Source organism: Amblyomma mixtum, chromosome 3, assembly GCF_055824585.1.
Source record: "Amblyomma mixtum isolate Tamu chromosome 3, ASM5582458v1, whole genome shotgun sequence".
Classification (NCBI taxonomy): domain Eukaryota; kingdom Metazoa; phylum Arthropoda; class Arachnida; order Ixodida; family Ixodidae; genus Amblyomma; species Amblyomma mixtum.
In genome coordinates, this window is record NC_143014.1 from 315,267,143 (window position 1) to 315,284,317 (window position 17,175).

Sequence of the window (17,175 nt, forward strand, 5' to 3'; positions counted from 1 at the left end):
CGGCGTGAATGCCACGCGGCTGCCTCCAGCTACTCTGCCTCGCTTGGAGCCATTTGCACCTTTCGTGCCCGGGCAAACCTTGAAATTACCGCTTCCTGCTTGATCGGCGCTTGCCGGCTTCGTGGCATCGTCTGAGGGTGCATCAGCTTCCTCGCAGTCACCTGACCTGAATCTGCCTTTTGGAAAGTCGCCACGCATTTCCCTGTCCTCGGATGACCTGATCGGACACTCATTTGGTGCGTTCGACAACTGCGCGGCACTGGTCGGCCCAGCAGGCCCACCTCTACTCTCTGCCTCGGATGAAAGGCTCTTGCCACCAGTAACGCCACGCGGCACTTCCTGCCCTATGCCTGGCACTGTGTGCCGTTACGGTAACGTTAGGTCTCGTCATGACGCTAGCTCCGTGTTGGAGGTCGCAATGTCATTCACAGAGCCTGCAGGAATTAGACCGCTGTCCTGGTTGTTATCGGACAACCTGGTCTCGGCTGTCCCCGGATCATCAGATTTTGGCTGCTCCTTTTCGTTGCTAGCCGCCCGCGGTGGCGGAAAATCTGTGATACCTTCGCGCCCCTCAGGAATCTCGTCCTCACTTTCCGCGCTTTTCGCGGTCTTTCTGAACAAAGAGGTGTTCCTGCCTACCGGCCGATTGCTTACAGCGTCCTGACTGCATCTTTCTTGACCTGCGCTTGACAAGCGTATCAATTTGCCTACCAGCGCAGGCGGCCTCACCTCTCGGGACTCGGAGCAGTTCTCCCTGGCTAGTTGACTAGCTCTTCTAGACTCCCTGAGCTTAACCACCTCGAGCTCTAGCTGCTCAAGCTTTGCTATTACCACCTCCAAATCCTGAGGTTCTTGCGCGCAGAGCAGCGCCTTTCCATCATTCATCTTAGCAAGTTGCGACTGAAGGTCCGCTAAGCGCGCCTTCCATAATTCCAATTCGTACCTCACATCGGGTGCGGGTCGGCATAGATAGCCCTCCATACCATTTCCGTACCCCTCGACTGTCCTACCGGCTCGAACACATGGACAGGGACGTGAACAATGCGCCCAAGGAAACTCACAGTTTCGATGCGTCGATCCGCACGTCGACCTTGGGGTCGACGTCCACCGCCACTTGTACCGCACGCTGCGATGAGCTGTCGCACGCCGCTGGTCCTGTGACCGTCGCCGTCACCTTGCTTTGACCCGCGGGTGATCGCAAGGAACACTTTAACCCTTTCGGCCCTGGCGATGTCAATTGACACCACAACACAAATATTCCTGTTACGCCTCAGTAACAGAAGAAAATACTACTAAATTTTAATAGAGTAGTTCCTTAGAGATCCCTGTTGCTATCGGCATCACTTTTCACGCCGTTCAATTGAGCTGTGCGGTCTAAGGAAGAAGAAGCAGCAGCATGGGAGGCATGGAGTGAAGAAGCCGAGGTGTAGGAAATTTGTGGATTTGTATCTCACTAACCATTCGGTCTTCTGCGCTCAGATTTTTATATGTTGTGTGAAACGGCTATCCAAGCTCACATCCCCGTCGTAAAGATTATTGAATGCGTAGACGCTGCGTTTGAACACATTTTTGACATGTACGATTTTGACACCATCAGGGCTCAACGGTTACCAGCGGTGGCCATTGAGTGATGATAGGTGGTCTTTGTAGAAGAGAATCTGCTAGCATTTTTGCGCATGAACTTATACCAATGGCCTTTTTGGACTCCTGACATGAATGTTCATCGCAGAAAATGGACGAACGAATAAAATTATTTTTTTGAAAAATTGCAAGAAAGAAATTTTCGCTATCATATAAGGTGAATATTCGGATCGATCCTGGAAACGACCATGCGGATGTCAGCGAACAGCAACCGGATCAAATGAATGGCGATAATTAATGCCCGCCTGACCTAGCGCTTTTATTCCATTTTTTTACTGCTCTCCTCCTGTGAGCATTGACTCTGAGCTGCAAGAAGTGGCCGGGGTATTCACACTGCAACTCGCGCACCACCGCTCGTGCAGCACTTGGGGCGCACCCTCGACGCTGGGATCAATGCAGAGTGTTTGGCTATGTTTTCTTGAGAAAGCGTATTTGGTGTACTGATAAACAGCTTCTGCTTTCTCCCCGGCCGAGGGATATCCGCAACTCATAAGACTATGAATGACAAGGAATTTATTATCACCTGTAGAGAACAGCATTCGCTGAAGAGACAGACAGGACGAGATTATCTTCCACTTTATGGATTCTTCTATAGCAAACAGCTGGTTTGAAAACAGGTGCAAACCAGATGCTTATAACTTAGATGTGCAGAGCTCCGCAATGGGCTTGATGGAAGCGCTTCATAAAGCTCCATAGAGGAGGGCGTTACAGATTCGAGGAAAGCCTGGATCGTGTCCCCAGTTGCCTTTCAGGAAGGCTAGGCAAGTTTTTAACATCTGTATTGTTGATGTGACGTACACAAGCTGGAACACAAGCCTGTCAGCAAAAAAAAAAAATGAGGATCTAATACCAAACTCAGGGTAAACAGGAGCGAGCGGCGTCTTTTGTGGCAACTGCAAGATCCATCTATCCGTTACAAATTAAAAAAAGCTTCTTTAGAGGTCTGCATACAGCAAATTAAGAAATTTTTGCGTTCATTTCTTTCTTGTCGGTTGCGATTACCAAAACGGCCCCTTTCGCATTTTACACCCATTGAGCCCTGATGTACGATTTTGACACCATACCTCTAAATCAGTTAATACTCGCACCACGAGCTTTAAATTTTTACTGCGTGGTTATGGGGCCTTAGGCATTCTAAAAACGCGGAGAAAAAAATCTACTACCGGAATAAAGAATCCAGGGCCGAAAGGGCCTTCCATTTTAACCCCGCGCCTGTAGTCTTGTGAATTGTTTTTTCCATCCTTCATAGATTTTAGCCTGGGTTTTGCCTTTCGTTTGCTGGCGTCACCTTTACCTTTGTTAATTGTTTTCTCCATCTTTCACTCTCAGTTTCACAGTTTTAGCCTTGTTATTTTTTTCTTAGTTCTTAGTTCTTTTCAACTTTCGTTTTTTAGTGGCTTTGCACCTTCATCGTTTACTGTTACTTCTGTTGGTTCCGGGTCTCATCCCATTTTTCTGACTAAGTTTTGCTAGTAATGCAGCGTTTTGTTGATGCCCTCATTCGTGGTATTGGTGTTATCTTCCCTTTGAGGATCTTTATCTTCCCGTCTCCTTTTATCCTTTTATCAAGGTATCAATGGTGCGTAAGCTTGCACACACTGGTGTAGTTTAGACTGGCGCTCTGGCGCGCATAATGTACACGTAACTGTCATTACTTATCAGTTTTCATCCCGGCTGTGTCATGTGGTTGTTGTGTAGAGCGTATAAAAGGTAATGCTCGAAGAGTTTTTCGAATAAAAGTAGGAAGCTCTGCGCTCTGTCTGTGAACGTGTTTTCTGTCTGTGTCCGTGTTTTTTTCGCGCAGTTTAACCATGAACGACAAGCACCAACTAGCGCGCCAGAAAACCCTTCTTGTTAATATAAATCAGGAAAAGTAGGGGGCCCAGTACAGTGTCTTGTTGAACACCTGACCGGACATGGGAGAGAGTGTGAGTTTGCTACAACATGGACAACATGGATAGGACATGGATGGGAGTTTGCCACAACAAAATGGAAACGATTGGTTAGGAAATTGCTTATTCTGGTGAGCACACAAGGGTCTAAATTAAGACTTGGCAGTTTGAGTAGCACGTGACGATGCGGGACTTTGCCGAAGATTTTCTCAAAATCTAAAAACAGGAGTGAGTGGGTATATTAAGGTCAAAGTTGGTGTGAATATCATGAAGGAAAAGAGCAAGCTGGGATTCACAAGAATGGCCTTAACGGAAGCCATGCTGCTTGAGGTGAAAAAAGCTGACAGATCGTAAGAAAGTTGCAGCCTAAGACTGAATAATATGCTCCATAATTTTTGAACGAACGCTTGCGATAGATATGGGTCGGTATTTAAGGGGTTATGAGTGGTTAACCTTTTTGAAGACAGGAACGACCTTCCAAATCCTCCAGTCAGTGGAAATGATAACAAAAGTTAGCGACTGCTGAAATATGAGCGACAAAAAAAAAGCTACTAACATGTTTAGTATTTTTAGAACCTAACATTAATGCCATCTGTTCCCGCCGAGCCCGAAGTCATTAGTTCCATGCACATTAGAGAACTTTAAATGTTTAGTTGCGCATTTACTGTTGCACATAGGCCTTGATGGAGATATCTTTTCAAGTGAAGATGGGAAATTTTTACCTGAAACCTCAGTTTGTACACTGACCGTTTGAAACTGCATTCAGACATACCACTTTAGCCTTCGAAATACGATACCTCAAGCTGAAACAGCAACAGATCACTAGCCGGAGTACGATGAAATTTCATTTCGCTTCATCCTATCGCCTGACAGTTACAACTCAGTCTTGCCACTAAAATCTACCAGCTTGAAAAAGGAAAAAGGACGTAACAGAAATGCCATGTTCCCTGTGGACAAGCTCTTGCAAGGATTCTTCGAGTGACAGTCATATCTTTGGACTTGCTCGAGCCGCCACACCTTTCTTGAAGAAGAACTTGGCGGCACTCACTGGGAGGGAAGCAGGAGTTTTCCTAGAGCCAAAAATGATTTTGTCACATAGAACTGAAATGAGATTTTCAACATGCTGCTCTTGCTTTCTCGCACTCTCCGGAACGTTTACGATTATTGGACAAAGTGCAAGAAGAGATTAGGCGCCATAAAAGCGACCAGCAAAAAATCAGCTCAATATTTACCTTCAAGCATACTACATAAGCAAGGAAACTGACTCTGGAAAGTGCTAGGGCCGGCGCAACGGGACCGGATGTGCAGTTCCTAGTTCTTCCACATATGCTCCTTTCGTCGGTGTCTTTCGAGGCCGTATTTTGAAGGGAAGCTCTTGACGCACAAGCATCAGAAGAAGCGCCCCTGCTGCATGCCGAAGTCCACTTGGGTTCCTGCCATGAGCGAACGAAAGAACATGTCTTTTTCGAAGCCTGAACATCCAGTAGAGAGCGTCCTCTAAATTAGCACATATGGATCAGGTAGTAATCATTCGTCGAAGACATTATCTGCCACCGAAGACCACCTCATTTGCAATCACTGAACATGAGGTTGGTGTGGGTTTAGGGGGTTTAACGTCCCAAAGCGACTCAGGCTACGAGAGACGCTGTAGTGGAGGGCTCCGTAAATTTCGGCCACCTGGGGTTCTTTAACGTGCACTGGCATCGCACAGTACACGGGCCTCTAGAATTTCTCCTGCAAAGCAATTCAACCGCCGCGGCCGGGATCGAACCCGCGTCTTTCGGGTCAGCAGCCGAGCACCATAACCACTAAGCCACCGCGGCGACTGAACATGAGGTTTTCGTTCGGCTTTATAAGAAGTGTTGAAAACCCGATCAGATTGTACCCAAAGCGCACCATGCTTGTAAGTCATTAGCTTTGAAATTTGCAAAATACAGCAGCATTACTCCGCACTACATTCCAGAGGTTTTCGTCCGGCAGTTAGCGTGGAGTAGGTTGTCCGATAACAACCAGGACAGCGGTCTAATTCCTGCAGGATCTGTGAATGAGATTGCGACCTCCGACACGGAGCTAGCTTCAGGAGGAGACCTAACGTTACCGCAACGGCACACACTGCCAGGCATAGGGCAGGAAGTGCCGCGTGGCGTTACTGGTGGCAAGAGCCTTTCATCCCAGGCAGAGAGTAGAGGTGGGCATGCTGGGCCGACCAGTGCCGCGCAGTTGTCGACCGCACCCAATGAGTGTCCGATCAGGTCATCTGAGGACAGGGAAATGCGTGGCGACTTTCCAAAAGGCAGATTCAGGTCAGGTGACTGCGAGGAAGCTGATGCACCCTCAGACGATGCCACGAAGCCGGCAAGCGCCGATCAAGCAGGAAGCGGCAATTTCAAGGTTTGCCCGGGCAGGAAAGGTGCAAATGGCTCAAAGCGAGGCAGAGTAGCTGGAGGCAGGCGCGTGGCATTCACGCCGCAAGTCGGCGCGTGGAGCAATACGTTCCGTGCGGCAGTACGCCAAATCAAGGGCAGCAAAACCGGCCGCAGTGGTATGGTTACTAGGCTGAGCAGGGTCTCTGCCCTTTACGCAGCGCGCGGTTCGTACTGGCACGCCGGAGAAAGCGTGCCCTCAGGGGCATCACGTACACGCAGGGATTCGGACCCATCGAAGACCAGGACGTTTTCGATCCTGGAGGGCAGCAGCTTTTGAATTCTTGCCCCGTGGCGGCACCAGGCGCATGAGCTGAGTGACCGTTAGCCGTTAACCGTGTTGGTTGATAACACGTGATGGCTCGAACGCACACAGGGACACTCAGTGCGACTAAGGAGGCCCACATGGCCACTTACGGACCCCTTATGTGGACTGAGGAACGCTACAGTGGCGAGGGTTTGTGTGTAGGTGTAACTGGTCGCCGCGCGACAGCGTGGACTTCGGTCAAGGCGCGGTATGTGAATGTGTGTAACGCGTACGCGCGTGTGTAGCACTGACTGTAAGCACAGCCAATGGACTGGGACACCCGTACTACGAGCACAGCATGCATGAAACCTTTTCACTTTTGAAGTGTGTGTTTAGTTTCGTTGTTGGTTTCATTGTACGTAAGCCACTAGCCCTCTTTTTGTGTGTGTTTATTCATCTAAGTGTGCTGCAACCCTTAGACGAATTTTGAGGGGGGCGTGTAGAGGGCTAGCATGCGCCATGTGTGTTTATTCCCCCCCCCCTCCTTTCTTCGCGGCTAAGGGAGGTGAGCTTCGCCGTTGAGCGGGCCCCAAGAAGATCTGTGGATGCGCGCGGTTTCATTATGAGCGCCCATCTTTCTGTCTCCTGTGTCGCCGCTGCAGACTCCGGAGAGTCCCCGGCGGTGGGGCTGCGAGGAGGGCGCAAAGCTGGAGGCGGCAGTTAGCGTTCAAGGCGGGCAGCAGCCAGAGAGGGAGCGGCCGGCTCTCCCAAGCCTCCCATTGTCGTCTGTCGGGGAAGGACGCGTGTTTCTTGCCGGGACCGCTTCGCGCCAGTGTAGAAAGAGCCATAAAAATGTCACCACCACCACTGCATCGTACGTCGACGGCTGACAGCGTCTTGACAAACACCAGTTGCGGCTCAATTTAGATATTAACGCTTCGTCGGAGGTTCGACAGCTTTTATCTTGAAAAGAGAACACTGCTAGACGAGGTGGGGCCGGGCGCGTCCGGATGAATGGGGGTTGTGGGCGACAGTGCACCTGGCTGGCGTCCGGTATGGCCCCGAAGCTCGAAAACTCGGTCTCAAGAAACGGGAGCGCGCAGAAGACGCCACCGGACAGAACGAGCACAGCCACCTGCTTAATTAGGCGAAGTGACGGCCACTTTAGTTATGACGCCGCCCGGACCCCGGAGGACGGCTGCTGGCTCGGCAGACCATTGTGATCTGACTCGTATAGGAACGTGGCTCGGCACCCTCGGGTGTTGTCGACGACGGTGCAGCTGGCTGGTGGTCGGTGATGGCGCCAAAGCTGTAGACTTGACACATCAACAGTTCTCAAGAAACGGGCGCGCGCAGAAGACGCCACCGGACAGAACGAGCACAGCCACCTGCTTAATTAGGGGAAGTGACGGCCACTTAAGTTATGACGCCGCCCGGACCCCGGAGGACGGCTGCTGGCTCGGCAGACCATTGTGATCTGACTCGTATAGGAACGTGGCTCGGCACACTCGGGTGTTGTCGACGACGGTGCAGCTGGCTGGTGGTCGGTGATGGCGCCAAAGCTGTAAACTTGAAACATCAACAGTTCTCAAGAAACGGGCGCGCGCAGAAGACGCCACCGGACAGAACGGACGCAGCCACCTGCTTAATTGGGGAAAGTGACGGCCAGTTGAGTTATGACGCAGCCCGGACCCCGGAGGACGGCTGCTGGCTCGGCAGGCCATTGTGATCTGACTCGTATAGGAACGTGGCTCGGCACCCACGGGTGTGGTCGACGACGGTGCAGCTGGCTGGTGGTCGGTGATGGCGCCAAAGCTGTAAACTTGAAACATCAACAGTTCTCAAGAAACGGGCGCGCGCAGAAGAAGCCACCGGAGAGAACGGATGCAGCCACCTGCTTAATTGGGGAAAGTGACGGCCAGTTGAGTTATGACGCCGCCCGGACCCCGGAGGACGGCTGCTGGCTCGGCAGACCATTGTGATCTGACTCGTATAGGAACGCGGTTCGGCACCCTCGGGTGTTGACGGCGGTGCAGCTGGCTGGTGGTCGGTGATGGCGCCAAAGCTGTAAACTTGAAACCTTTTTCACGCTTAAGACGTCGACCTGACGTGTTAAAGCGTACCTTCGTGCCAAAGGGACGTTTGTGCCGTGGTCAGTGCATTTCTACCAGTGCGAGCAACGAGAGAAAATTTGAGCAATAAAAAGATATTTTTGTCGTGAAGCTGTGTCCTTTTGGGACATGATTAAGCAGTCTCTTAAAAAACCGATTGACATCATACATTTCTTTATAACCTTTATGTATGCGATGAAAAACTCAGGAATTCCGTGCGAACTCTTCGTGCTCATAGGACCGCTTAGCGTGAGAAAAAACCGCATGATGGATGAACACGCAGAACCGCCGCGTTCAACGAGGTCGCTGTTCAGACAACAGTGCACTTTAACGCAGGAGGAATATGCTGCGCAAGTTCAACCTCCTGACTGGTTCCCCTTTGTTGGCGTGTGCAGCGTCTAGAATTTTCATGTGCGGGCGGAAAAAGGGAGTTATGCTGGCGTGAGGCCTTATGCCGAGATCGCTGAATTCAACGCGGTCAAGTAAGGCATGAAGACGGTCAGAGAGGCTCCAAATATTCCATGCAACAACCATACAGAAGCCTATAAAATATCCGACTAGCTTAAAGCATCTGTAAAGAGAGTTTTTTGTTGCGCCGCCATTGGTACGAATCCCACTCGGAGTCAGAGGATATAGAGTATGCATACCCTGTTAGTGGTTCTTTTTACTGCGTTAGCGGTATAGCCTGCTACCAAAAATAACCGCGCTTTGTGTGCGTGTGCGCGTGCGTGCGTGCGTGTGCGTGCGTGTGTGTGTGTGTGTGCGTGCGTGCGTGTGTGTGTGTGTGTGTGTTGGGGGGTGCGGGCGTGCAGCCTCCATCCTTGATGCACACTCCGGTGGGAGCACATTCGGGCATTCACTGGTAAAAATGCACCTTCAAAAACTTTCACCCATCTTTCCAACCCCCATCACCCACCTGTACCCGATATAGCGGAGGCAGATTGCTGTGAAGGCTCAACGTATTCAGTCGCCCAAGCGTTGTACGAAAAAAACGCCAACAATCATAAGCCTGTCGTGTCAGACACTAAGAATGGGAAGTATTACAGCTAGAAGTAGATATAAGTCGCCACACAGAGAATTCAAGATCGAGCAGTGAGTAAACAACGGATGGAGCCGTGCGCTGGCGACTGGCAGCAATTTTTTCTTAGAAGCAGAACGATTTCAGTGAATCGGCATAACAAAATCACTTCATCGCAGTCACATTTCACCGCAGTAGCATCTTTCTGGGCGTAATCACTATCGCATGCCAGCGAACGCATATATTTCCGCACTGCCCTTTTGAGTGTTCGGTATTTAATTTTTTTCTTATTAGTACATCAACGTTGCCAAGAACCCGCCTTTCGTTGCTTATTTCCGTCGCGCGCAAACAAGAATATGCGGATTCTAAAAAAAAAAAAGCTGCACCAATTTATACATCCTTCTTTTGGTAATACTAGTAGTAATATCTCGGGTTTAACGTGTCGAGTAGACATTGGGGCTATAGGATAGATAATGTAGTGGAGGGCCCCAGATTAACGGGGACCACCTGGGGATTTTCGGCGTGCGACAGAGCACACTAGTTTTTGTATTTTTGGAATCAGCAGCCGAGCTCCACAGCCATTCAGCCATTTTTGTTCTTTCTTACGCTACATCGTGAGGGGTTTTATTTAGAACCTCCTGTCTGAGACAATGAGCGCCTACAAAAGTAAATGTTGCGCGACCCACTGCACTGGCTCAGTGGGTAGGGCGCTCGGTTACTGATTCGCTGTACCCCTACTGCGCCTGTTTCTCTTTTTTCTTTCACTCTCACCTTCCTTCCTTCCTTACGGCGCGGTTCAGGTGTCCATCAAGAAGTGAGACAGTAACTGCGCCATTTCCTTTCCTCAAAAACCACCATCACAGCGTAGTTGGATCCTCGGGCTAATATTTCATCTATTTGTGGGAGATGACGCAAAGAAAAGGAAGGCCTTCTCAATCCGTGCTTAAATGACTATAGACAGCCAGTTTTTTTGCGTGTTTTCTCCTGAAAAAAAGATGAAAAAAAGTGGGGCTGAACCGGGTCCCGAACCGGTTCGGAACGGTTCCTTTGAATCGTTCTGGTTCGGGTTCAGTTCCAAGATGGCGAGAAAATTATGGGTTCGGTTTGGTTCCGGTTCCGGGCGAAAATTCGGATTCGGTTCCGGTTTCGGGTTCGGGTTCGGTTCCGGTTCGACACCCTGGTGTCAAGTGATAAGTGTGTGCACAGCTAAACGTGATGACTGTTCTCATTTGTGGCGTTGTGATGTGTTTCAGGGGACAAACAACCAAAGAGAGATGTGAATAAAACATTGATGGCCTTTCATGATTGCACAGAAGAGGTCATTAGTTTGAGTTATTAAAATACCTGGAAGATCGCTACATATACTGTGCCTTAAATTTTCTTTAGGTCCTAGTATGTTGCAATTTGCCTGTCATAGCACTGAAATAAAGCTGTATTTATTTTGTTCATACAATTGCGTTGTCGTCCTACCTTTTTGTAGGTATGTACTTCCAGATATTTGAATCTATCAGCAGCATTGTCTGACATCCAGTGAACAAATAAATAAAGCTGCAACACTTATTGAAGATGCAAGTAACATCTCCGCAAGCTCTCGTAAATTAATTTTTGCAATAACGACATTCAATGCATTGTAGATTGTTTACCCATGCTCTAAAGCATCCACATTAATGAAAGGAAACACACTCAGATGGTACAACTTTAGTAGTAGTAGTAAAAGACTTTTATTCGACCATAATTTATAGGCCGAGCATGTCGACCGCCTGGGCGACCAGAAGCCGCTGTTCTTCTTCCCCTTCAGCGCCAAGCCAGTCGAGCCAGGTGGTGATGGATAGAGAGGGTGGGGGGGAAGGAACCCGACTGCTGAGCAGCCGGGCAATAGAAGAGGCAATGGGCCAGGTCCGCATAGATACAGGGGCAGTTGGGACAGGAAGGGTCCGATCGATAGCGATAGAGGAAGAGGCGGGACGGGGTGATAACTGCATTCTTCTGAATGTGCCGAAGAAGGCGAGACTCCGGCACCGTGAGTGATGGATGAAAAGGCGTTTGTCGAGGCGGAGCTCAAGGTAGACCTCTTTTATGGTGCGGCGAAGGGTGAGTCTCCCACCGTCCTCCGAGGGCTTGGGCCAGGGGATCAACGGTGCCCGGAAAAGTGTGTCGCGGGCGAGCTGATGGGCCAGCTCATTGCCGTCAATCCCTGAATGCCCAGGGACCCAGCGGAGGAAAACGATGGAAGGCTGCAGTCCGGAGACCGCTCGTTCGACCTCCTGTTGGAGAGAAGGGGTCAGGGTGCGTTTCTGTATGGGGTGTATAGCGGCTTGTGAGTCTGAATAGACTGTGTACTCTTGGAGAGAGGGAAGGAGGGCAAATGACTGGAGGGCATGCGCAATGGCGAGAACATCGAGGGACAATGCGTCTGGAGGGTGTAGATACGGCCCGCTGGTGTGGGTTTCAGGAGCAGGGAGGTGTGGATGGTACAGGGCGTAGCCGCAGGAACCTCGAGGAGCCACGAAAGAGGCATCCGTGTAAGCTACACCCTGGGTATCAAAGAGAGGGGAATGGTGCTGTGCGGCCGCATGACGACGTCCGGCGTGCAGGACGGGGGACATGTTGGTCGGGAGGGGAAGGATACGAAGATTGGGAGCGGGGGCGGGAATAGGAGAGGTAAACGGGGAGATTGGAATGGGCGAGATACCCGCTTGAGTCAATAACCACTGACCCTGACGGGTAAGGGAAAGCCGGGCAAGCTGCGAGTCATGATGGAGACTGAGAGGAGAACGAAGAGGATGGAAGAGGCCTGTGGCAAACAGCTTAGTGGTAGAGGTAGTGATAGGGAGGTTGAGAGCTGCCTTGTAGAGGCCCACAAGGGCAGTCTCGAGAGCGTTAAGTTGAGTCTGAGTGAAGGAAGCGTAGGGTGCAAAGTACAAGACCTTGTTGAGAGCCAGCGCGTGGGCAACTCGGCACGCGTGATCCTCGTGGAGACCTGAGCGTCGAGTGACCACGCGCCGCAGGAGGTGAGTTACAGAGTGGCAGGTGGTGACAGCGCGGTGGAGGGCTTGCACATTCTTAGCCGCATGCAAAGGGAAGCCAAGAACTTTGCACTGTGTGACGACAGGAATGGGAGAGCCAGAAAGGTGGAGAGAGACGAAGTGGTTGTGTGAGCGCTGGTAGGAGGAATGGTTGAGAAGGAGAAGCTCGCATTTCTCAGGAGCAGGAGAGAGGCCAGCGGTGGTGAGAAAGGAGTCGATGAGATCTAGGCCACGTTGCAGGGTGTCCTGTACGTGACCGGGAGAGCCAGATGAACACCAGAGTGTGATGTCATCGGCGTAAAATATATGATGTAGGTCGGGAATTTCAGCACAGCACCTTGAGGAGTGCCACGGGTGAGGTGGTGTGGGTTAGACAAGTGGGTATCTACTCGAAAGCGAGCCACACGTTTAGAGAGGAATGAGCGGATATAGGAGTACATGCGGGAGCCACAATCCAAAGAGGCGAGTTGAGAAAGGATGTGATCGTGGCAAACACCGTCAAAGGCCTTGCGAACATCGACGGTCACAAGTGCGTAAATTTGAGTGGTTGTAGGGGACAGAAACGTTTGCTGGAGAATCAGAAACATGTCCTGTGCACAGACGCTGCGTCGGAAGCCAATGAGAGAATGGGGGAAGAACTCCCGTGCCTCAAGAAAATCAGAGAGGCGAGTCAGAGCCATTCGCTCAAGGGTCTTACCAACGCACGACGTCAGGGAGATTGGGCGGAGGTTAGAGAGAGAGGGAGGTTTGCCCGGCTTTGGAATCATAGAAATAAGGGAGGATGTCCAGGAGCTCGGCAAGCAGCCGCTGTCCCAGGCCTCATTGTAGGTTTGAAGGAGGAAATCTTTGGCGCAGTCAGGAAGGTTACGAAGTGTGGTGTATGTAATGGCATCCTCACCGGGAGCCGAGTGTGTAGCATGAGCAGCCAGAGCAGATTCGAGCTCCCGGAGAGTGAAGCATTGGTCCAGATCGGGGTTAGGTCCACCTGAGTACACCGGGTAGGAGGGTGCCAGAGGGGGCGGGAGGTAGAGAGAGGCGAGTTGGTCAAAAACTTCGGAGGGAGTCCCCTGAGTGAGGGCTTTAGCTAGAGTGGGAGCAAGGGCAGGCTTAGTGCCAAGGAGGGATTTAAAGAGAGACCATGCGGATCGCGAGTGCAATGCAAAATCAAGGCCATCACAAAGAGCACTCCAACGAGAGTGCTCGAGGGAGGCGCAGTGGGCGACGATCTCACACAATACCCAACTTTCCTCCCGGATCACTGCTCTGCGGACAACTTTATTGAGATGGTATGAATTGAGATAAGGTTATGTGAACACACAAAATAGAAAAAGGGATCACACTTACATTATGCACAACACTACGAGGGGGTACCCAAAAGAAACCGGACTTATTTTTGTTTGAACTTATTTGTTCACATTTTAAGCACGCACCTTCGCTCTCCTTCAAAGTATTCCCCACTTGCAATGATACGCTTGTCGAATCTTTCATTCCATTTTTCAAAACATTGTTTAAATTCATCTTTTGTGATGCTTGACAGTGCCTCCGTCGTTTTTTTCTTCACCTCAGCAACATCAGCGAAACGCTTTCCATTCACCTATATTTTCATTCTAAGAAACAAATAAAGTAGCACGGGGCAAGGTCAAGAGAGTATGAGGGTTGAGGAATAGGGGTCATGCCATTTTTGGTCCAAAATTGTCGTAGAGACAGGGCTGTGTGAGCAGGGGCATTGTCATGATGGAAAAACCAGTAACCGGACCGACACAAATCTGGCCGCTTCGACCGCACACTCTTGCCCAATCTTTTCAAAACATCCAAGTAGAAAGCCTGGCTAACTGTCTGACCCTGCGGAAGAAATTCTGAATAGACGACTCCTCTCACGTCGAAAAAACAAATCAGCATTGTTTTGAGGTTTGGTTTCACCTGACGAGCTTTCTTGAGGTGAGGTGAATTTGAAGTTTTCCATTGGCATGATTGTTGCTTTGATTCAGGATTCGATTCAGGAACACTTCAGTTGTCCCCATAGCATCGTCCTTGTACGTGTTTCTTAATATTTCAAGAGTTTCCATTCAACTTTTTCCGAGCAAAAATCAGAATTTCACCGGCGCGCGCTGTTCACGAAAATCAGCCATTGCAAAAACGACATTCACACAAAACAATCGTCACTCTAAAACTCTGCATAAACTAGTCTGACCTCCTTCAACGACGGCACTCGGCTTACTGACTCTGGAATGTTCGTTCTATGCGCCCCTAGTGGCAAAACGCGGTACCATAGAAGCTTTGCCGACCAAAAAATTTAGTCCGGTTTCTTTTGGGTACCCCCTCGTATGTTACTGCAGTATTAGTGATGAATGACTACTTGTGGAATGTGCAGAAAGAGCCAGAAAGCATTTCGCTGAGTAGATAGGCAAGACTGATAAGCCTGCATTCACAGCGACAGTCATTAGAACAGCTGCATGGCAAACCCTCAAGAACTGCAAGGAAGCCGTGAACGCCTCTTTTTATTAAACAAGTATTGCATCAGCAGTACCCTTACAAAATTTGTTTAGAAATTCTATAGACTGTCTATAGACTTCTTTCAATAAGGTCTACAGACCATCCATAGACAAATCCTATAGACTACTCTATAGATATTGTATAGATTTATGGCCATACACTTTTAGTAAACTGTGCATAGACAGCCTACGGGCATGTGTTTATGAGACTGGTGTAAAGGTGGCCAATTGACATTTCTCTATAGACTGTCTATAGACAGTTTAGAGATTTCTGGACAGCCGTTCAGTAGACTGTCTGTAGACCGTCTATAGAGAGTGCATAAATTTTTGGCCATAGATATTTAGCAGACTTTTGTCTATAGACATATGTCTATTAAGCCAGTAGGCTTCCGTCTGTAGACTGTCTATAGACAGGCTATATATTTATAGCCATACACTTTTAGTTGACTTTTGTCTATAGATTGTTTATAGACATACGCCTATGAAACCAGTAGAATTTTGTCTAGATTGTTTATGGACTTGTATATCAAACGAGTAGACTTCTGTTCATAGGCACAGATAATCTACAGATTTATGGCCATACACGTTTAGTAAACTTGTCATAGAAATTCAAAAACGATATCTATTCTCACCTCAGAACTTGTAATTTTCAGGGTGAAGTTCATTTCTCTGAGAGCTCAATAGGATAATATTACTTAGCCCATAAACATTACCTGCATGCAAGTTATATCAATTTCCAAGTGCGAGCAGCTTACATGAAATTTTCAGTGCTAATTCTTGCTTGTGTAGACATACACTTTTGTAGCAAACTTTGCTACTGCGTTTTTGTTTTGCAAAAATGCATGCAAAACATCTAATGCACTTTATATCAATGCACATGTGCATAGTTAATATTCAGGTTATTATGTATAAGCCTGAACAGCTGCTGAAAGGGCGCAGAATTATCTGAAAGGGCACATGAAAGGGCACAGCATTAAGAATATTTGCAGACTGCATAGTTTCTAGCAGCATATGCCTTATGCGCATGATTAGTCTACATTTGTGAGACAGCTTTAAAAGCTGGCTGCTGTTCGTTAATTGTATATTCACCTCACGTAGATGATAACTGCAGATTTAGTTTTTTCGAATCACGCAAAAAATACAGATGCCCACACAAGATAGGTTTAACTATTTATTTGACATATGTATAGACAAAAATGACTAGCAAGACTTTTGCTATAGAGGACTAGACTAGAAAAAAAGCGATAAAAACATACAGATTATTTGCCTTTAGAGAGCATTGTGGCCAAGCTTGCCTTCACTTTTGTGTTAGTAGTTTTGAATAAGCTGGACATGTAAGCTGTAAGAAAGAAAATAAAATTAAATGAATTGTGGAGAAATATATATAGCAGCAACATAAATTACAAAAAACGCTCTTTTAAAACAATTGTTCAGCGTCTTTCCATAAAGTAGACGGTGTAATGTAAGCCACTCCGTAACTAAGGTCCATATTTTAGATCCCTTCTTGGCTGAATTTAAGAGTAACTTGCCTTCGTTCAGTTAATTTTTAAGTCTTACTAGGATCCCCTGGAGTTCTCTTTTCTTAACGTAGGACCAGTGCTACCTTCCTGTTTTCTTACCTCACTTCTTGCCTGATCGATTGCTTCACTACACACACTAGCTGAGCACTTGCACTCTACGGCAACTCTGTTCTTAACAGTGGCTCTGTCTATGCTGTAGACTTTGTATCTACAGCCTACAGTGATGTGCACGCATTCGCATACTTGTCTCATACAGTGATGTTTGAACATTAAATGTTTAAATATCTCAAATCACGGTCTTTGGTTGATCATTAGCTGTGTGCAGTAGTTTCAAAGGCTTCTTTTAAAAAAGCTTTTAAAAAAGCGTCTTAAAGGCTTCTGCTTACAGTTTAGATGCTTTACCCAACTAGCACACGTGCATGCACCATTTGACGTTTCAGCCTGTCGGGGTGCGCTTGGCCGGCGGTTAACTGCAATTTCAATGCCACCTTTTTGTTGTTTTTGGGGGGATAAGCATATTTTTCGGGGGGATCATGGGAGCTGGGAGGCGCTCTTCGGTCTAAGCGCTAACGGGAAAAGTATGTTTTTTTGACAGCGGGAGAGTTTACAGCGCCTCTTAGTTCGTTATAACCAAGTGGCGCTGCCACGACTGTTTCTTTTATCTAAGCTGCAAATAATGCGGGAAAAATGCTGACTGCCCAAAACAAAAGTAAAAATAAACATTTTGACGGTAGCTCAACCTTGTTCGTAATAAGCGAGCGTTCGTTATAACTAGGGGTTGGACTTTTTGGTTTTTATTTCAGTA

General features: G+C 48.5%; 1 protein-coding gene across 1 annotated transcript in view; it reads left to right on the forward strand.

Moving 5' to 3' along the window:
* The window catches only part of LOC149355670 (uncharacterized), a 20,208-nt gene extending 12,690 nt beyond the window's left edge, over positions 1-7,518 (forward strand). Inside the window, exon 2 of the mRNA XM_089576158.1 lies at positions 7,441-7,518. Coding sequence (XP_089432284.1) covers positions 7,441-7,518 — 78 coding nt within the window. The remainder of the gene's footprint in view (positions 1-7,440) is intronic.
* Positions 7,519-17,175: the final 9,657 nt, after the last annotated feature.